Source organism: Drosophila rhopaloa, unplaced genomic scaffold, assembly GCF_018152115.1.
Source record: "Drosophila rhopaloa isolate 14029-0021.01 unplaced genomic scaffold, ASM1815211v1 contig_2, whole genome shotgun sequence".
NCBI classification, from domain to species: Eukaryota; Metazoa; Arthropoda; class Insecta; order Diptera; family Drosophilidae; genus Drosophila; species Drosophila rhopaloa.
The window spans coordinates 2,490,573-2,512,402 of NW_025335083.1; the positions used below are offsets into that span (position 1 = coordinate 2,490,573).

Here is a 21,830-nt window from a genome sequence, read left to right on the forward strand (position 1 = left end):
CCCGCACCCCCACCCACATCCAACACCCTACACCACCCACTCCACCATTGTTCGCTGGCCGCATTGATTTGAACGAATCAAAGCGGTATGCGCACTAAAATACCAACAACAAGCTACCGAGAATCCAGATTAACCATGGCCAGCTGGAAGGGGGCGTGGCCAAGAGCGGGATGGCCACAGCGCAAATGGTGGTGGCTGTTCCAATTCCACTCGGTCGCCGCCGTTCCAATTGGAACCAGCTGTCGTCCCGCTCGCACTCGCTGCGGTCGCGGCCGCGGTGGTGAGAGCGCTTCCGCTGAGTTTTCCACTCAGTGCCGCTCCGCTCGTCAGTCGCCCTCAGACGCTCGCCGACAGCGGTAAAATCGGAGCAGTCCGAACGGGGAAAAATACAGAAAATACAGGAAAAACAACGAGAGCCGTTCTCTCGCTGACGTCGCTGCCTGCGTCGGCGTCGCTGCCAAATCTAGGCGAAAATCGCAACACTTGGCATATAGCCACACTCCGGATCCGGCCAAAAGTCAAGTGCAGGAGGCAGAGCACGGCACGGAACGGCAGCAGCGGAGGCAGAGTTTTCCAAGCTCGGCGGCAGAGATTCACTCTCGGCCGGGCGCCGGCGTCAGCGTTCCACGGGATCCGTGATTAGGTTTTACGGTTTCAGTCCGCTCGATGACGCCGAAGCCAGCAGTTATGCGAACAGCAGCAGCAAAAGCAGCAGCCAAAGCAGCAGCAGCATTAAAGCCCTAAATCTGTGACACTTCCTTCCGGTAACCACGTTGCGTATACGCCACCGTAACCGCATTCGCATGCCGTCGCGTAAAAACCAAACAGTTTCAGTGCCAAAGCAAAAGAACAAGAGCCAGCCGAGCAAAACTTAAGTTAACCAAAATCAAAAAAACGCGAAAAAACCAAATCAGTGCATAATCCAAAATGGACGTGGCCAAAATACAAGCCACTTCCGGCCAGCATCTGCTGCATCCGGCTGCACCGCCCGCCCACCAACACCACCTGCCCCTCGACTACAGTTTGGGCAACTTTAAGCCAGCGATTGCGGCGGACTTTCCCGGGTCCTTCCTCACCAGCCAACAGTCCTCCTCGGCCTCGAATTCCGCCTCCTCGTCCGCCTCCGCCTCGCTGCAGGTGAGGGATCTCAGTGCCCTGACGGCCATGGCCACGATACCCTCGATACCCTCCACATCGCCGCACGAGTTCGCGCCCATGTCCGCCTTCAAAGCCGTGCTGCCCAAGAAGCGAAACTCCGACGGTAGGTCGAACATACTCCCATATTAGTCGTATTCGTTAACCAAAAGCTCGAAATGTTGTCACCAATTGGGTATTTTATTCCCACCAGAAAAACCATTTACAATTAATTAATATTTTTATCGGATTCGAATCAACACTTAAACTGAAATAGAAGTTAAAAATAGCTAGCACAAGAGACATATTAATTCATGTTTTTAGTGATTTTATTCGGCTTAAAAATCTTATAAGTAAATGATATTTTAAGTCACACGTTGTTTCTTCATGTATAAATATCCAGCTCAGATCAAAATATAAATGGAAATAACAATTTAAGTAACTCAGCATAGGAGGTATATTAATAAGAGAGTGGATTGTGCCTCACGTTTTCTTTTAACATATATAGATATTTCTTAATTATTTATTTTGATTCAACTTTTTGTTTTAAATTTCAAATGTCCTTTAATTCATTATTAACTTTGTTTTGTAATATATTTATATTTTATATATTACATATTTATATTTTATATATTTTTTTAAATGGAAAAATATATTTTTGATAAACAATTTTTGGTAAATAACTTTTGCAATTTCTTTTAATTAGGCAGCCTATATATGCTTTGTTTTAATTTTCTCAAAACACTACTAATTAAGAAAAAAATACCTTTGAAAGAAAAGACGGGAGCTCATTTTATTTAATCAATTAAAGAAAACAAGTATTTGTTGCCTAAACGATAGGTTTATTCAAAGTAATCATTGACTTAGTAAATTTCAATTATCAGAGCTTCAAATTAAAAACAAACATATTTTTTTTTATATACCAAAATTGTGCCAAAAAAAAATTATTTAAAAATGTACCTTTACAAAAATCAATTAAAATTATTTATTAAATATATTTCCAAAACGTGGTATAATCTCCACAAATGATTGAATTTAAAACTATTAAAACGATATAACAAATTTCTTAAGCAAGTTCACTCATTTTTATATTTTTAAATCAATTGTCACCAATTTCGTTGAAGCTCACTTCTTCAACCAATGATATTTCAGAACATTCCTCAAAAGCAACGTTTGTAAAATTAAATTTGTATGCAGCCTGCGAACAGATTGGCATAACCCCTTACACCCCACTACATTTCATATTCCCGGGTTAATTAAAAAAAGAAAACAAAAAGAGAATGAAATCAACAACACAGAAACCGTGAAACACGAATCCGCAACGAGCAGCGACAAATCCCCCAAAGGCAGGTCAGGAGGCAATGTAGGAATTTTTAAAAATTTATTTGAATAATGTGTGATTTTAAAATATCACCACGGCCATGTCCAAGTGGGAGCCCAAAAGGATGCACGGTGTCAGTTTAATTGGAAAAAAGCCCAAGTTCGGTTCGGTGGAAGCGTGGAAAACAAAAATTGTTCAGGGGCAGCAGGAGCAGATATTCATTATTCCGTTTGTGTGTGTGTGCGCGGCGCTTAATGGGCAAATCTTCTGTGCGGACATGGGGCGGAAAAATGGATATCGGGGATTGAAAAATCCATAGCTGGACCACAGATACACAGATACTCAGATACGGATACGGGTGCGAACGGCAAACAAGCGGACAAACTTGTAGATACGTACGTACACAGTCCACTTCAGTCCAGTCCAGATACACACACATGAATGGATGGCCGTGGGTTTGTGTATCTTGTATCTGTGTGCAGACGCCGTTGTCATCGCCATCGCTGTTGAATTTCAAATATGAGCATTGAATGAATGAATGAGTGTTTACATGAGAGCCTGTGGAAGTAGTGCTGCCACATAATAGACCTTTATAGGGATTTAAGATAATAATTTTTAAAATATACGCCTATAAATGTATGCCTATTTATTAAAAATATAGACAAAAGTGGTTCCTTTATATTTTATTTTAAAAATTCTAAAACTCTTTAAATTCGTACTTCTACAACTGATAACTTAAGCTGATTCTTAAGGTTTTTCTATGTAACAAATTTTTAAAAGCGAGTGTTTAAAATTATGTATCTAAAATTACATTAAAATTGCACTTTACTTTCATTATTATCTAATATTTTTGGCTTGTACTATAACTTTAAAGTTTTTTTAAAATCTCAGTCTATTTTAAATTTGTCTGTCTTTGCACTATTAATAAACACAAACTTTTTCAGAAAAAAGCTAGGCTCACAACACAGCCCGTCCCATGTGTGAGTGTACCTCTCTCTCAGTCTCTCTCTTTCATCCCACATTTCCCCACTCACTCACACTCAGGGAGCACGGCAGCGACAAGCGGATTTCATTTACCGGCATTACATGTATCCAACGGATATGTTTTTAGCTCTCCATCGCTGCCAACACAGACATGGATATGCGGAAAAAGCACTCACACACACACACGCAGATACATTCGCACACTGAATTTTCAATTCTGTTTGCCGCGACAAGCGCCCCTCCCCCTCCCCCTCTGCCCTTCCCTTTTCCTTTCTCGGGAGAAAATGAATTTCGCTTTGTTTGTTGGAATATTTTCTCGGTTTTTGGTGGGACAATATATTGGTCGATGTGGCCGCAGTTCGCAGGGCGCTTTGGTGACTGATTGGCCCCTCCTGCTGACAGGACAGGCACTTTCTTTAAATCTGTAGTGCATTACAGTTTAATACCATAACTTTAAGGGGAAATTTAATTGTATCGTAAGTAAAGGCTTCATAATTTGTGTTATCATATAATGCAATGCCAATGTGGGAAAGCGTTCACTCTCATTTTCGCCCAATTAAATTGTCTGTTAAGTAAAAAGTTTTTGCTTATTAAGTCACAACCTTGCCCCGAAAGATCAGTCTAAAGTATCGTCTCGACTTCCCATCAACCCACCCACCCATGAGTGGATGATCTTAGTTTTTGTCATACGCCACCGCCGTATGACTCAATTAATGATGCCTACTCCCGTTTCTCGTTCTAATTTGTGGACGGCGAAAAGAGAACTTTGACACCGCCACTTGTGAGTCACGAATTAAGTTAAATTATGAAAATTTCTCAGACCAGACTAAAAGCCGACTAATAGTCTAGAAAGGTTTCGTAGGTTAAATAGCAGCCAGTACTCAAATTACTTACAGAGGGACCCCAGAGCGGCATTGATTCATTTTCACTTACTGAAAGACGTGTGCCCCCGCAGAGACATACTTTTCCAGTGATATCAGCTCAAAATCAGAGCGCTTGCCAGCGCACCACATATAAATTTCAATTTCTGATTTATGTCCAGAGCCTATCGCGTTGTAGAGGCTTTCGTTGTATATGATTCTTCGAGGACGTCGATATAAATTTAATAACAAATTTGTTAAGTCGTTTTCAATCACACCTAACAATTGAACAATTAAAAAAGCAATCGACATATCACATCGAATAAATAATCCGCTGACAATCGTTAGAAGGTTCAGTCAAGAGTTTGGCTTATCTTAAAGATTTATACAAAATCTTGTGTTTGTCAACCAAAAACTGATTGTTTTAATAAATTTGAAAACTATGTTAGTGGAACAGTTTTCGGAATACAAAAGTGGGTAACTGTGGAAACATTTCCTACAAACATTGCAAGTAAGGAAGGAAATTAACAGAGTTATCAAATATATATCACATTGTCTTATCTATTTTGTTTCTTAGTAAAATACTTATTCAAGTTATTTTCAGTGCGTTCACAATTCGACGCCATACCCCTCTCACGATCGCAAAGTACATTATTGATCAATAACAAATTGTCGCAAGGAAAATCAGAGCAATATTTATGAAATGTTTACGACACACGTCGTAATCATTGGCAACTCATCGCCTGTCATATATTTTTCAACTTCTCACAAGTAGACGAAAATTGGGCATTGTAAATCTATAAAGATATCCAAGCCAGCCGAGCCAGCCAGTTAGCCAGTCAGCCAAATAAAGGAAAGCCAAATCCTCACCCTGTGTATCTGCAAGATACAAAACAGACAGCCAGAGGGTGAGAGATAGTTAGCTACGCACACACACCGCACACGCGTTATGATTTACGATCCGAGGTAAATACATAACGACATCTAAACATGTCAATATCCTCTGTGGCCAGTTGTAAAATCGAAAGAGTAAAAGTATCATAAAATAAGCGAGCGACCGATAAGTAAACAAAGACCAACCAGCCACAGACCGCAGACATAGTTCGTGCAACATTAAGAAAGTACGGGGCAGTTCCCTTCCACAATTCGATCCCTTTTTCGCTCTTATTTATGCCCTCGATTGCAGTCCAGTTCGGTTTATCATCGGCCGAATGTTTGACAAAGAAAAATCAATTTCCAGGGCAAAGGAGTAGAACCCTACCTCGTGTTGCATTTGTCACGTCCGTTGTTTGAATATTGAAATTAGAAATGCCCCGATCGATTCCCGCAGCTGATAGTATGAAGAGCTGCGATTTTCGATATCGAATTTGTACCGCCATAAAAGCTACCAGAGTAGATATCAGCTTATAACAATAATAAACCGCCTCGCAGTCTGCATAAATGATATCAGCTCGCTAAATTTGTGCTACGGACAATGGGAGTCGAATGAACCTCTGAAACTGAAAATCAAAACGAATCGATTCGGTCAATTTGACGCACAACATTTTTATAGGTACAAGGTACAAGAGTTTAAAAACCCTACACCGAAAAAAAAGACTTTGAATCAACATTGCTATGTTAGATACAAGGTGCGTATTAACTTAATAATTTAATCTCGACAGCTTACAAAATTAGTTACAAACCATAGAGTCTATTATTATTTGGTATTGAATTGATCCGATAACTTTTATACCCTCTAAAGTTTAATTTAATTCCTTGTGTCATACTAAAGAAGTTTGATCATCTATTACTTTTTATTGGGAAAGTGAAAGCCGTCGGCTGACGGGACCACCAATTAAATGAAATATATCAGCGAAAGAAAAAGGTACAAAATTGAAGTCTAAAGTTTAGATAGCCTTCTGATTTATTGCCCAGCGATAAGCAGCTGGGAAAAGGGTGCAATACACGGAGAAGGGGTATGCGATCGGTTGGGGCACAGTCATTGCAGGGCCGTTGGAATTCTGCGGGGAATGCGAGGGTGGGGTGCAGACCTGATTGATTTGCAGTGTAAAAATAAATAATGTAATTGCAATTGGCGACATTTGCGAGACGCTTCAAAGACCCGCTGCCGACGGGTTGGGACCAACTGCTGATAGCTGATACCCGATAGCCATGTATTTGGCCAACTGCCGAGTGTTTGGATACGCAATCCCCATTTAATGCCACTCAACGAGTTGAGCTTATGCGGGCTAAAGAGCTCTGCTCTCTCTCCAACTGATATGCTATCGGTGAAGTAGGAAATCCAAATCCAAATCCGAATCGAAATCCAATCCAATCGCAATCCGAATCGAAATCCAAACCGAAGTTAAAATTCAAATCTCAACGAATCCGTAAATCATGCACACACATTCGCAGGCATGCCAACAGACCAAATCATGGCCTAATCTATCTAACCGTTCACAGTTTATGGCCCTCTTCTGGCCATATCGCCCGGGCACTTTATTATTTATACTGTGCTGTTTTTATTTTTTGCCATTTCCACTTTCATATTTGCCGAAAGCGGAATTTGTTTTTATAATATTACGACCAGTCGGCCCCCGACTACTGTTGCCCAGTACCTCGCCGCTTTAATCGAGTCGATACCTGCAAAATAAAAATACTTTGCACCTCCCCTCTCCACCGTCGGTTGACGGACTTACGATTAACTGATTTTGCACCCACAAGAGGAGTTATAAATTACGGGGAAAATGTGAATATGTTAAGAGGCTAAATGAACACGGCCCATGAGTTGGCGTCGGCAAGTGTAAGCATACACTTAGAATAAAGCTCGACATGAAACAGGATGTGTTGATGATATTTACAAATAATTATTGTTTGTAAAAAATATATTTTTTTTTATTTGTATTAATTTTTTAGATTTTCCTAAGGAAGTTAAATGATTTAAATGCCCGATTTTATTTTAATTAAAACTGATATTCCATAGTATTTATCTATTACCAAATCCCAAAGAATAACCAAAAAAAATTAACAAAAAACAAAGTTATACTATTTTTCTATTGTTCCTATGGGATATAGTAAACCGATCCGGCTCGTTCCGACTTAAGTACTATATATACTTCACTGCGTTGCAAACTTTTGACTGAAAATATAATACCCTCTGCAAGGGTGTAAAAAAACCAACTTTTTGCACCCAACGCAATTATAAATATTTGTAGAATGTTTACAAAACAATTTTTCAAATAATACCTCGCCAAAATTCACAAACTCCCGAGTAATTATTAATGAAATTCCGAAAATTAACACCTCCTTTAAGAGAACCAGCAGCCCCGGCAAAACCGTTAACCCAAACCAAATTGTAATGGCTGCAAATCGCCCCAAAACAATGATAATCCTGGCAAAAGCCCGACAATGGGTTCACGTGGGCGGGGGGATACAAAACAGGGCGCAGGATAACAATGATTTCAATTACCATGCAGTGTCGAATAATTATTTTACCTTCTTCCTTTTTATGTGAACAAGTGCGTGGAGTGCGTGAATATTGCTCCCGGGCGGATAAAAACAGATGAACGTCGAACCCGGAGGGCTGGGTGCGGGTGTGGATTGGGGTGTGGGGTGTGGATGGGGGTGTGGGTGCTTGGGGTGGACGAGGGCTATGTCTAATGTGCACAAATTTATGACTTTACTGCCGACCGTCGAGGGGTCGTTGATGCTACTTTGCCAGCCTCCAGCAGCCCAAGGACTCGCCCCCTGGAGCGACATCGGGCACATGCTTAGGCTCATTATTATCGTTTAAACAAGTCGCTCTACGTGCGCCACCAAGAGGCACTTGTCCTGTTCCTCGTCCTTTTCCTGGTCCTTGGGGTTGCTTTTTGAATGCGAACGTTAAACGTTTCCAATTTTATTTCTTATATATTGTGTGGGCCTGAACTGCCGCTGCCTCCTTTATCCCGGTGGTTGCGCGATTGTCTCGTCCTCCATTCGATTCGAATTTGTTTTTGGCTGGTTCGACGGGGAAATGCTCTCGGGACGACTGCGTACATAATTAGAAAGGAAGGGTTGGGTTTGGTTGGGCAGGGCCACATTTGCAATAATGTCAATGATTAAATTTTAGATTTCTAGAGGAAGCGTAGGATGAAGTTGGCCTGGCATAAGGCGGCTTTTATGAGGATAACCCTATATTCAAATTATATGCAGCCATTAACAAGAGGAACAGATTAAAATTTACCATAGTGAAAAAAGCGTATTAAAAACGTATTTTGTTTTAGTTTTCTTTGTTAAGTTTTAAGTTTTTTTGAAAATCAAACTTGACATAATAAACATTTACAGTTTGGAATTTGTTCTCTTAATTTAGTAATTTTATACATCGTTTTAAACTTAATTTATTCGATTCTGTATTTAAAAAAAATTATTTTCAACATTTAATTAAAAAATTATAAATGAACGGAAAAGAAATTTTATTAGATATTGAGCTATCCTTTTGTTTTATTTAAATTATGACTTAGCTGGTAGAAGTTGAAGATGCCTTCTGCATTTTAAAAAGTTAAGATAAACCGAAACATTGTCAGGGTTAAGTGTTAAATAGATTTTGAAAATTCTTTTGTCATGAGCAGATTTACGAGTAGGATAAAAATAAAAATGAATAAAAACAATCAAACGAAAGCCAAAGATCTGGGCTAGGGCCAATTCCCGTACTTAAAAGCACTCAGAAGCAAAAACCAAAATCCAAAGACCTAAGTTCGAGCAAAAATAACAACAGCAACGATTGCAACAACAGCAGAAGGGCAGTAAAAACACTTGACACTCTGGCAGGAAAGAGCTGGCGGGCAGCCACCCCCGTTTGTATCTGTGTATCTGATGGATACGCATTTCCCTGCCTGCGCCTAGTGCGTGGGCTTTGTTTATATTTGCTTGGCTTTGCGTTTTGCCGCCTGACTGACGGCGAATCAAGGTCCCGCCCCTGTCTTCACCGCCTGCATCTATCTGCCTGCCTCCTCGGCAGTTACTTTTATCTGCGTGGCGAATTAGAATGTTGTCAAATTGTTATTCTTTTGTTGCGATGCGGATTCATTCATTCATTCGATTCGCCTCAGGCCGTCGCGGTTTTCACTTGCCGTACCCCTTTCCCTGCAACCCCTGCGTTCTGCGTTCTGCGCCTGCGTCAATTTGCACACGCGGAATGTCGCCGGAGTTCCCCCGATTCCGATTCTGAATCCGAATCCGAGTCCGCTGTGTGTTTTCTGTTTTGTCATGCTCCATTTAGCCGAGTGTGGACCGAACAGATGTTCTATTTAAACGCACATTATTATTATTTCATTTCGACAGGCGATAGACTCCGAGGATGTGTATTTTGCGTGGTGCACCAGGCGAAAGTTTCGATTTCAATTTTCTGGTGGTTAAAGCTAAGGATTACGGAATCGGGAGAACTCTGAGAGGGGTTTTATGTGGGTATGAACCCTATTTATTGGACCCTTTTAATATCACTCACTAGGAAAAATCGGTGATGGCATATTCATAAAGCCTTTATTTAAAATGAGCAAAATGTTAATCAGAAAAACGATTGATTTTTTTTAAAGAAATTATATATATTTTTTTAAAAAAGCATAGTATATATGATCACTATGTTAGGCTTGATTTGTTAATCGAATAACATTATTTTGTTCTAAAATTCTCAAATTTCTTATTCGAGGATTTAAGATCAATAACAGTTTGATGGTAATAACCAAGCCCCTTTTTTTTACGTAAAAATTAGGCAAAAATGATAAATAATAAATATAAACACAAAAGAAAAAAATCTGTATTTGCCTAGGATCGCCTTTGAAAATTCAAATAATAGTTTTAAAATTTGAAAATAATGTGATACGGTAAAACAATATTGAAAACCTTCAAATCGCACTTTAAGATTGCCAATTTTGTAGGGTGGGTGCTTCTGTCCAGGGGCGTGCCGTCGACAACCCTGAGCGCCGGCGCCGTATCCGCACACGGATTAGTATCTGTGTCCGTGGCCATCATCGCTGGCCAAAGATTTCGGGGTGACGACGCCGAATGATGACGCGTTGATGTCAAATGCGGAACGCGGTTCATGAGAGGGGAAGGATTCGTTGATTAGGGTGAATTAATGGTCATGTAAGGTGGATTATGCGATTGAATACGAAAATAATTACATTTGAAATTCGATATGCTGCCAACTGGCACACATACGAGGTCATTCCTGTGTGTGAGGCTGTACAGGTGGATTCCCATTCCCTTTTTTTTTGTGAGTGATTGATGATATGCCCAACGCTTTGCTCAGATTTTGTTAAACGATCTTGCAAATAAAGGGAAGATTTTGCTCTACAAAATTTAAGTTATTTACAAAACCCTTGTTATTGTTTTAAATAAAAGGGTAACGATTTATAGTTTTTTGTTCGTCTGTTTTTATTTTAAAGCTGTTTGGCTTTCATTTTTTACATAGTCGAATTCGATTTATTCGATTAAAAAAAAAGTTTGGATAAGATAAGGCTTACAGCAAAACTGTATATGTCTTCAATTTTAGAACGGAAAATTGACCCTACATTTGTGTCATTTAAATACGAATTAGTATATATTTCACAATCTTATTAAATCAAACTTGACACATTGAAGTCGATTTAGTTGCATATTTGTGTAATCATTTATAGCTGCACCAGAGCTAATAAAGAAAACACCATTTAAATTATCCTTTCATTCTATTTATTACCTTCAGTTGCAATGTATTTTATTTGTCAACTAAAACCACTGCTTCATTTTCATTTTGCAGATGCCTCGCTAGCGTTTAGCATAAGCAGACTGGTAAAGACTGAACAACTGACGGCGATGGCGGCGGCGGCCGTTGCCCTGAAACCGCCGACTCCACTGGAGGACAACAACAACTCAATCTCGATGCTGAGCAAAAACCAGCAGATGCACCACCAGCAGCACCACCATCAGCAGCATCCTCCCCAGCGCTCCAAGCCGGCCTTCATCAGCGCCAGCGAGAAACTGCGCCGCCAGTCGCGATCCCGATCCAGGTCGAGATCCCGCAGTCCCTGCTCCTCGCAAATCGACATGGAGGATGCGGAGTCGCACCTCTCGCACCGCTCCCTGCACTCTCGCTCGCGATCCCGGTCCCGATCCCGCTCCCATTCCCGCTCCCGGTCGCACTCGAGCAGCTCGTCCGTGGAACTGGAGGTGGACTCCCCGCCCGGCAGTCCGCGGATCAGCTCGCCCAGTGGCACCTCCGCATCCGCCTCCGAGCTTTTGATCACCGCCAATGGCGGTGGTCGTAGCATAGGGTCCAAGAAGTCGGACCTCTTCTCCGTTTCCGCGCTGCTCCGTCGGGATGAGCCCCCGCAGAGACGCACCCCCCGCAGCCCGCCACTCGGCCACCTGACGCCCAGTGGACTGGCCATGCCCTTCAATCCTCTGGAGGCGATGCGCCAGGGCTATCAGCCCAACTACGACGCGGCCATGTTCCAGCGACCGCTCTTCTCGCCCGCCCTCCCCTTCTTCGCCGCCGTCGCCTTCCACCAAGGTCAGCAGCAGCAACAGCAACAGCAACAACAGCAGTCCGGCCTGGGAGCAAGGTTAGTTGGTTTTTAAGGACCTCTATGGGTGATAGGCATACCATTAAAGGGAAATCATTATGTTAACAGAAAAATCCAAATTTAAATATACCTTGGTAGTCACATTTTCAGTGATGCGAAATTGCTTTCGAAAATATGTAACTCCGTTCATATGGGTTCCATAATTCAGCCATCGAGACTTAAATCTTAATTATTAACAGCAAATTTTTAATAATTTTGAATAGTATGCACAAGTTTTTTATTCAGATCTACAATAAGTAAATAATTCACTTTAGGATATAACAATGAATGTACAATAAAGGGAACCCATTTGACCCAGGGATTATTGAAAATTGTTTTTAAATTATCATATCACAGCAATTAATTAGGCCTTAACTTATTAAAAGTTTAATACATAAGCCCGCTAAAGTAATGTTTTGAATCTTATAATTTGGGAGTTAACTCTTTTTGAAGCACACTTTTATTACCACACTAGCCCTATTTTCCCCTTAAGCCCTTTGTAAGACCTAGGGACTTGCAGCTCTGGACCCATCTTAATTAACTCGCCTCAATTAAATGTGTTTCCACAGCTACCATCCGGATTCGCAGGAAAATCTCTTCCGTCTGCGGAGTCTGATGGTGCCACTCCAATCCGCCGGCCAGAACAACTCCTCGGCGGGAGTCGGCGTGGGCGTTGGCGTGGGAGTGGGAGTGGGAGTGGGCGTGGGCGTACCACCCAGCAGCGGCCATTTGGGACTTCCCCACTCGCCGCATCTGCACCACTTCCACCACATGGCCGCCAAGTGGCCGGGACTGCACCAATTCAGCGACCTGTACTCGTGCATGAAGTGCGAGAAGATGTTCTCCACGCCCCACGGCCTCGAGGTCCACTCCCGTCGGACGCACCACGGCAAGAAGCCCTACGCCTGCGAGCTGTGCAACAAGACCTTCGGCCACGAGGTCAGCCTCAGCCAGCACAGGTATGTGTAGAACGCCACCGCAGGCGAAGTGGGGGATCTGGGTGGGCGGTTGCACGCCTGCACTCAGAACTTATTTGGAAGTTTCGAGGAAATAGGCAATCAAGCGATTTTTGAAATTATCAATAGCCTCCTCTAGGGCTATACATCTATAATTATTTAATTTATTTAGTAAATTATGTTCTACGCATTCATTTGTTTTTTGCCTGTCCAAATTAGTATGAAATTTTTAAGGTTCATATCAGAAGACTTTTTTATGCGTTTTAGGTTCTGCACATTGGAAAGTTTACCTTTGATTACAAAATTGTTATCTAACTACCATTATGGGTCATTTAAGGGATTTGATGGGGAACTTTGAGATCATTGCGCAATGCCTTAAACTTAAAATAATTTATTTTGTTTTTCACAATGTATGTATGACAAAAACGCTTAAGAACTATATATTTTACAAAGATAATTCTAAGTAATAAGGACTCGAAAAAAAAAAATTCGCTTAGATACATTTTCATTTATTTTAAATTTTGTATTTTTGGGTTTAAAGGATAAAGTTGTTTTGAGTCTTAACTTTGTAAATATTTTTTTTGAGTGTAATGAGTGGTCTTCCTGGCTGGGACAAAAGCGGACACTTTGCATTACTTAATTTAGCCAAAATGGCTGGATTTCAGCCTGACCAAATGTTTGCCTTTGTGGCTGTAGTTAAAACACGTCCACTTCCGCCTTTGGGGACATACCGGACCTTAATTACGGCGAACGCTTGTTGCTGGGACCCCACTAATCCCCTCCTCATCTCCACCCTCCCTATTCCAGGGCGGTGCACAACGTGGAGAAGGTGTTCGAGTGCAAGCAGTGCGGAAAGCGCTTCAAGCGCTCCAGCACTCTGTCCACCCACCTGCTCATCCACAGCGACACGCGGCCTTATCCCTGCAACTACTGCGGCAAGCGGTTCCACCAGAAGAGCGACATGAAGAAGCACACCTACATCCACACAGGTAAGCAGCAGTTAGCTTGTGCATGTACAAGGGGTCATCCTTTCCTTTACTTATTTTTTTGTTGTCTACTACTGAAGTGAAAAGTGATAAGAAAAGCCAACAAAATATGAAAATATGGATTGTGTACTTTGTATTTCATCTTAAAGGGTAACATGAATCACAGCCTTTCTGGGGCAGCCAAGCCGAATTCTAACCCAAAGCAAGCAGAACTTTAAAGAATTTCGCCATCACACAAACGCAATTTATGGGATCATTGGTGTGAGGTGTGGGTTCTGGGAGGGGGCTCAAGGGGGGCAGGAAGCGTCGCCATTAAATCGCTGAGCGAACCACCCCGAAAGCCGCAGTCGCCAGTGCAATTACAGTTGCCATCAGCAGAACCAGATATGGCCAAATCTCGGGTGGGTCGGCGAAAGGGGGGTTCGAAAAAAATGGAGCAGACGACAGCTGAAAGAGCACCCAGCTTGCTCTCTGAAAATCGCAAGGGAGAAAAACAGACTGAGAGCGAGAGAGAACGGATAATGATAAGAATCAGAAAGAATCTATATACTGGAAGGCCCGCAGGCAGCTCTCAGATACTACTCCCCAGCACACACACATTGGCAGGCGGGGTGCGAGAGAGTGAGAGCAGCCACGAGAGATAGAGAGAGAGAGGCGGGCTGAGAAATCACAGCCGACCAATGAAAAATTTAGTCAAGAGATTTTGATTTTCTGTTTTATACGCGCGCACTCACACGAATATCAAATACGAGGCACACACATTGACACCGTGCAGTGGTATAGGTGCACTGCATACACACCCCCGGAAAGCCGAAAACGAAACGGAACTGAAACGCCATTGCGAAACAGGGCGAAAGAAACGGCGAAAGGGGAGAAGGTCGTTGGGTGGGGCCAGTCCATTTGCATCGATTTCAAGTTCTTGACGGCTACGTGAAAATTTCGAATCTCAAATGCGATTTGTTCTAGTTTAAAACCTCACACAAACTGTACCGAAGCGTTCTTGCCTTTGCAGTACAGTAAAAGCTCTTATGAAATAACTTGCGTAAGATTTTAGCAATTGCACAGTTAACATAGTTTAAATTTGGGTTCATTTAGTTTCAAAACACCAAAAATTATTTTAATATAATAAGAATTCGGGCTTACGAATTTTGTTTATATATATCTTAATCAGTATAGGACTAGAATTGTTAGTGTACAAATGTTAATAAAGTGAAGTTTTTCGTAATCTTCTCCTTACATTATTTATGTTGAAACACATTTGTGAAGGACATTTAAAAATATATGCAAATATAGTGTGTTAGTACATAATTACATCGAATGTGTTTAATTAACTTCACTTTTATTATAATAAAACGAATATTTCTACTTCAACAAGTTCTTGATTAAATAAAAGTTGTTTAGAAATCAAGTGAAGTTAAAAATCTAAGCTGAACCAGCCAAATTATATTCTAAATACATCAAAAAAAACAGCTGCTTTACTTTAAAACTTAACTTCGCAAAATAAATCAATATATTGAAGAAACATGACTTTAAATTCGATTCCTTTGCTGCATCTGAGTTCATTCCTTTATACGCACATTGGATCATTAAGCTTAAAACGCAAAATTCTTTTCCGGCTAAAAATCAGTTTACAAATGGCAAGGATAATAACCTCTAATAAGCAGACTTTCCCCGCTGATGCGTCTGGTGAAATCAGTGAAAGAGAAATCAGCACCCCTACAAACACACACAGACAAGGGGAGCGGGAAAGAGAAATATTCCAGACATTTTTATCGTTTGCCGTCTTCGATTTAGGACGTGTGCCTCCCTCCGTGGCCCCAAAAAACATCTTCTACTCCCTATTGCAAGGGCACATGTGGCTATGTTAGCCCCAACATTTCCAGATTTCCCATTCAAGTTTCTTCGTTTTTTTCTTGCGTTCTGCCTGGTTTCTTTTGCTTTCCTTACGACTTATCCTTAATTTTCTTCCTTGCGCCGAGACGTGTTTCCATCCCAGACAGCAGATTTTTCCTCCTTTCATCTGATGTGATTTTTCGGAACAATTTCTTCGGTTTTTTCCATTCGGGTTTTTTCTGCATTTCCGTATTTACTTTATGGCCAAATGTTTTATATGCTTTGTCCGTGCTTTGTTTTTTTGTTTCGCTTTTATTTCCTTGCCTCAGATTTTCGTTTTCGTCAATTTATGCGCTATAAAAAGAGGAAACAAAATTTTTTGTCGAACTTCTTTATTTATTCATGACTTTTGTTTTTCATTCCAAAGTTAAATATTGGTGAGTCTGAGGTACAAAGGTTTTTTGGGTTAAAAGAAATCAATAATTTTAACTGAAAGAATTATAAAAAAGCTTCTTTAAAATTTGGTTAATACCTACACTCAAAAACTTGAAGCTAAATAATAAAATTAATTTTAATCACAACAATTAAACTATATTATATAATTTGTATACCAAAATATATAATTGAAAGCCAATTGTATTTGTTGTACAGTGCACTTATGACATTTATATATGCCTTAGACAGAGAAAACCCTTTGTAACCTTCTCTTGGTCCTCTGTTAGTTTTATCAAATCATTTCCCAAATCAAACCCAAGCATATTCCTCTCTGTTTCGCCGTCGCTCCACAGGGCGTATGCGTGATTTAATTCCCACCGCTTAGCGCAAATGGCCCAGCCACCAAATATGTTGCAAACGTGTTAAATTAGGCAAGAAATTCAAAGTGCAAAGATGGAAGGAAACTAAAGCTTAAAATATTAGAACACTAAAAGAAAGCCATTCAGAAGGCAGCCAAGATTTAAAAGTATTTCCACAATGTGCTGCAATAAAAATCCTTGCAAAAAGCAAGCAAGGAAACCTGGCCATGATACATATCTTTCGTATACGAGGCTGTAGTCCGAGTCCACCTACCCCACTTTTCATTCCAAATTGCCGACGGCCGACGGGATTTTTCTATTTCCTTATTTTTACTTATTTTTTTTTTGGTCTCGTTAGTGTTCGTGGGTCGTTTTGGCCGTGATAAATAATAAAAGCTGCTCTATAATCTCTGCGACTACGTGACGTTATTTGTGCCGATAGTGCACGAACGTGCCCCGAGCCGTGGACCCAAGAGAAGAAACCCTCCAGATTCTGCATCCAGGCATGCTCGGTGAGGCCATCTGAGAGCCTGCTCTGGCCTGACTGCTCAATTTTACTGTTGCTCGACCTTCCACTTTACCAGTTTGCCAGCCACCCACTCAGCCACCCAACCACCCAGTCCTCCTGCTCAAGGAAAAGGAATCTTCGTGCCCCGGGAGCTGAAAGTTGAATCAGAGCACATCCCTACGGTCGAATGTTTCACAATCACGTCGCTGCAATTCCATTATATACAACGAAGCTGTCTTCCGTTTCGTTTCGTTTCGCTGGATTCACATTCACGCCGTCCCTTTCACTCCTCCTCTATATACCCGTGCCTCTGCTTATTTTATATACACTTTCCCAATTCTCGGTAGGGAGCTGCAGAGTCAGGTCCTCTCAAGTTAGCATGTTGTCGTCGTTATTTTGTTGCCGTCGCCCCAAGCTCTAACTATATATGTAAGTGTTTCGGGTGGAGTGTACGTGTGGAGTACATAAAGTGTAACCCAACAAGTCTATGCCACTATCTCCAAACAATAGAGGACTACAGATAAGAGGCAACTATTCGCGTGCTTATGTATGTGTTTGCTGCCACTATAAGCACCAGAAAAATGTAGCAAGGGGAAATAAATATAATTAAAGTTTTTGTAAAACTGGGGAAAAGTAAAAGATATAGACAGTAGTTCTTTTATTTAAAATATAATTGATAATTGTTGTATTATTTGATATATTAATTATTAATTGATAATAACAATATCGGTTTTCCAAAATTCTAGTTACAAATTAGTTTATTAAATAAGGCAAATGCCCTTTTAAAGTAGTCAAATTAATTTTTTAATTCAAAATCCAATACAAAACTTAATTTATTAAGGACATCTTTCCGCCATTAAACTTAATCCAACTAGTGACTTACTACTGTCTAATGTAAGCTTTCAAAGTTTAATTGCATTTTCTTTCATTTCCATCGACAATTCCTGAGATTTCATTATATCATCCGAAATTTTCATGACATTGCTGGCTCCAGAAAAATCGTTTATTTCGAACGCAGCGTACCAAATCTCTAATGAAAAATTCAACAGCATGAAAATGAGCAATAAATGGGGTATAAAGCGCAGAACTGGGGGAAGCCCTGAAACAAGAACAGAAAAAAACCCCACAAAATGACTTTAAAAATGTTATCAGAGCAAAGCAAGATTCCGACTTTAAGTGCGAGGACAACCACAGAACATCACACTGATGAACCAAAAAGTTTAAATTTAAAAACTCCACTTCTCCCCTCCTCCGATGGTAAGTCGAATAAGGGCGGTGAATGGAGCTCTGCCTGCGGTCTGCGGAGATGACTTACATGGAGTCTTGGGGTCGAGGTTGGATGGGTGAGAATGCTTCTGTCTGGCGACGGTACTATTTTTTTGGGGGTTGACGCTCGAGATGCGATGTGTGCACCAAGGGGAGGAATAGGTTGGGCTCATGAAAGCAGAAAGCTGCTAAAATGGCGCACACTGGTTGCAAATCCTGATAGACAGCAGTAAACTTAAGTTCAGTTCAGGGGACAACCTAAAGACGTAAGAAAAGAGGATTAGAAACTAATGCATAATTCGGATCATACCTTGTTTCTTTAAAAATGAACGAACAAGAATATATTAATAGAATTACAAAATGGTTATTACTATCATTGTTTTATTATCAACATTATTTTAACTCCAAAATATTACATGTTTGTTATTCTTATTTTGCATACAATTAAAAATTATCCTTGGCATACATTATGTAATCTAAGTTAATAATAAATATAGTACTTAAAATTTGTTTTTTTTTTAGCAAAACTAGGTGTGGAAATTGTAAATTACTTTGAGGCCGTTATACCAGATATTTCAGGAAGTAGATAGTATTTGAAATGTATCCTAATTGGAGTTCAGGGCGTTAAATGCGGTTAAATGTTATAAGCTTCTTTCTTTAAAATCTAAATAACTCATTCCATGCACCTAAATTGTAACTAACTTACTGTTTCCATCTATTGTTGCAGGTGAGAAACCGCACAAGTGCCAGGTGTGCGGCAAGGCCTTCAGCCAGAGCTCCAACTTGATAACGCACTCCCGCAAGCACACCGGCTACAAGCCCTTCTCCTGCAAGCTGTGCCACAAGGCCTTCCAGCGGAAGGTGGACCTGCGGCGCCACAAGGAGACGCAGCACACGGACCTGCGCGTCCACCTGGGCAAGGTGGACTTCATGTCGGCGGCGGCGGCGGCGGTGGCCTCTGCGGAACTGACTGCCCCAGTGGCGACCGGAGTCTCTGGCGGGAATCAGGGAGCCAGTGCGGTCAACTCGGCATCGAATGGGGGTCCTCAGATGGGCACACTCAACTGCCAGAAGGTCTCGCTGCTGGCATAACATCAGAACCTAGCCGAAATCCAAATCAACCGCAACCATTGTGCAATAGATGAAAGTGAGAAGCTTCGCCAAGCATTTCCCATTGCTTGAAACCGAACTCCAAAGAGAAAAGATTAAAACAATTTAAATAATTTTAAGCCAGCCAGATAAAAAAAAACGATTCCAATGTTGCCAAAAATAAAAATAGCAAAGAAGAATTAAAATCAATTAAAGCAAGCACTATAGTCAGTCTCAAGTTCTCATTAAAATGTAATCATATTGCCATCTTAAAAACATACCAAAGCTATTCCAGAAAAAGGAGGAGTTTCCACGTTTCCCTTTGTATTGCTGTGGCATGAAAGCCAGTAAAAAATCAAAATCAAATTAAGAAATTCCAACAATATGAATTGTGCGTGTCGTACTTTGTAAAATGTGACAAATTAAATCCAAATGCAAGGAATACAACAAAATATAAAACAAAACAAAGCGTGAAAACAAAAAAAAAATGTTCCAAGTTTTCGCTTCTAGATAGTTGTGAAATTTTAACTAAATCGCTGTATTATGCAAACTATTTTGATATTATATCATTCCAATGAATTTAGTCTAATTAATAAATTTTTTAACTTATTTATACATATTATGTGTATGTATGTAAAAACCGCTAAACAAATATATAAATTTTCATTTTAATGTTTAACAATGTAATGTATGTATAATTAAAATAACAATTATAAAGACAAAAACTAAAATACATTCTAAGTATTTTTATGTTTCCAAAATAAATTGAATTTATTAAGCAAATATGAAATGTGAAATATTTCTTGGGGTTAAAATGCATAGTTAATTACACTATATAATCTTAATTTTGGTTATCAAGCAATTAATATAATTTGAAAGCCAATGAGGTGTCAATTTTAAGTTGGACCACCTTTTTTTGAAACTCAGGTCGAACAGTAAAGGAAATGGCATAAAGGAAAACCAGTCAATACACATGCAGAAATATTAAAAAATCATAACTTCATCCCTGAGAATTATAAACAGGAATATTCAAACACATACATATGATTAAATCATGAGTGGGTGAAGCCCACTTGAATTTGTTTCTATTCCCCAACGTGTCCAGCCGCAAATATAAAATATCACGTACGAGACAAGGGTAAACCATCGAGCCACCTTCCCAACTTTTCAAGCCATTTTCCATCTTCATCTTGGAGCTGTGTCGCTATCAAATTTGACAATAAAAATATATAAATTTCAACGGTGAGCTCTCCTCCCTCTAGAAATGGACTATTCCCAAGTCTGCAATTTGCACAGCGTCAAATTGTCTACTTTGCAAATGGAGTTGAGCTGTAGCCAAACCAATTTCATCAATAAGAAATATTTCTGTCTACCTCACATAAAGAAGTACGTTATTTTTTCGCTACTCCGTTTTTTTGTTTGCATATGACAATTTCTATTGAGATAAATAAAAAGGTCGGGTACGTGCTGTTTGTGGTAGCTACGAAAAGTAACATGAAATGGTTTGGAAAATATGAAAAACAAGAAGCTATGTCGATTTTGCGCTGCATTTTGCCATCGTTTCTATGTCAGCTATATGATATTGCTGTCCGATTTTGACAAAACTAAAAGCGTAATTCTGACATAGTAAATAATTAATGAAATATTTTGATAACTAGAAAAACAGCAAAATAAAAATTATTTTTTCTTTCTTTTCTTTTTTTTAAATTTTTTTATTTTTCTATGGGAGCTATATAATATAGATTTCCGATTTTATTTGAATAAAACCACATTCCATAATATTTAAATATTACCGAATCCCAAAGGAAAACAAAGAAAAATTAAAAACAAAAACGTTTTCATTTTTAAAATTTTTTTTACTGATTGTTCTTATGAGAGCAATGTATATGATATAGTAATCCGATCCGGCTCTTTCCGACATATATGCTACCAGCAATAGAAAGACAACTTTTGGGAAAGTTTCAAGCAGATAGCTTTAAAACTGAAGGGTTAGTTTGCGTAAAGATGGACTGACAGACGGACGGACGGACAGATCTAGCCAGGTAGATCGACTCTCCTGATGATGCTGATCAAGAATATATATACTTTATAGGGTCGAAAATGTCTCCTTCTCTGCGTTGCAAACTTTTGACTGAAATTATTAAAAAGAGATGGAGATAATAGAATTTATGTTAGCCGTATTTGTACACCATATCGCTAAAAAGCTAAATGTTTTATTAAAAATTGTCGGTTTATCGCTTGTTATTAAAAAAAAATGTGGGTGCCATAGAATTAGTTGGCTAATTTTTTTAATATTCTCTATCGACGGTCATACGAACTAACAGACAGAAATTTTGCTTGTAAATGATCCTGATCAAGAATTTATATAGGGTTTATTTGGGGTTGGAAATGCCCTTACCTCTACGTGTTAAAACATTTTCGACGAATACAGGAATATAAAAATTCCCACGAATGGTCAAATAAATTAGTAAATATGTTTGATGGTGTAACTTTGCACCCTTGAAGTGTTGTTAACACTATCGATCTTCAAATAAAAATGT

General features: G+C 39.9%; 1 protein-coding gene across 1 annotated transcript; it reads left to right on the plus strand.

Moving 5' to 3' along the window:
* The first annotated feature begins 330 nt into the window (after nt 1-330).
* On the plus strand, nt 331-19,928 carry LOC108038848 (zinc finger protein 628). The gene is made up of 5 exons (XM_017115710.2): nt 331-1,261; nt 11,054-11,858; nt 12,428-12,817; nt 13,622-13,803; nt 18,929-19,928. The coding sequence occupies exons 1-5, from the start codon at nt 928-930 to the stop codon at nt 19,291-19,293; spliced, it is 2,076 nt and encodes a 691-aa protein (XP_016971199.1). The 5' UTR covers nt 331-927; the 3' UTR covers nt 19,294-19,928.
* Nucleotides 19,929-21,830: the final 1,902 nt, after the last annotated feature.

Coding starts and splice junctions, on each gene's coding strand:
- LOC108038848 (XM_017115710.2), top strand. CDS start 928: ATGGACGTGGCCAAAATACAAGCCACTTCCGGCCAGCATCTGCTGCAT. Junction 11,859..12,427: donor CAGTCCGGCCTGGGAGCAAG/GTTAGTTGGTTT, acceptor GTGTTTCCACAG/CTACCATCCGGATTCGCAGG. Junction 13,804..18,928: donor GCACACCTACATCCACACAG/GTAAGCAGCAGT, acceptor CTATTGTTGCAG/GTGAGAAACCGCACAAGTGC.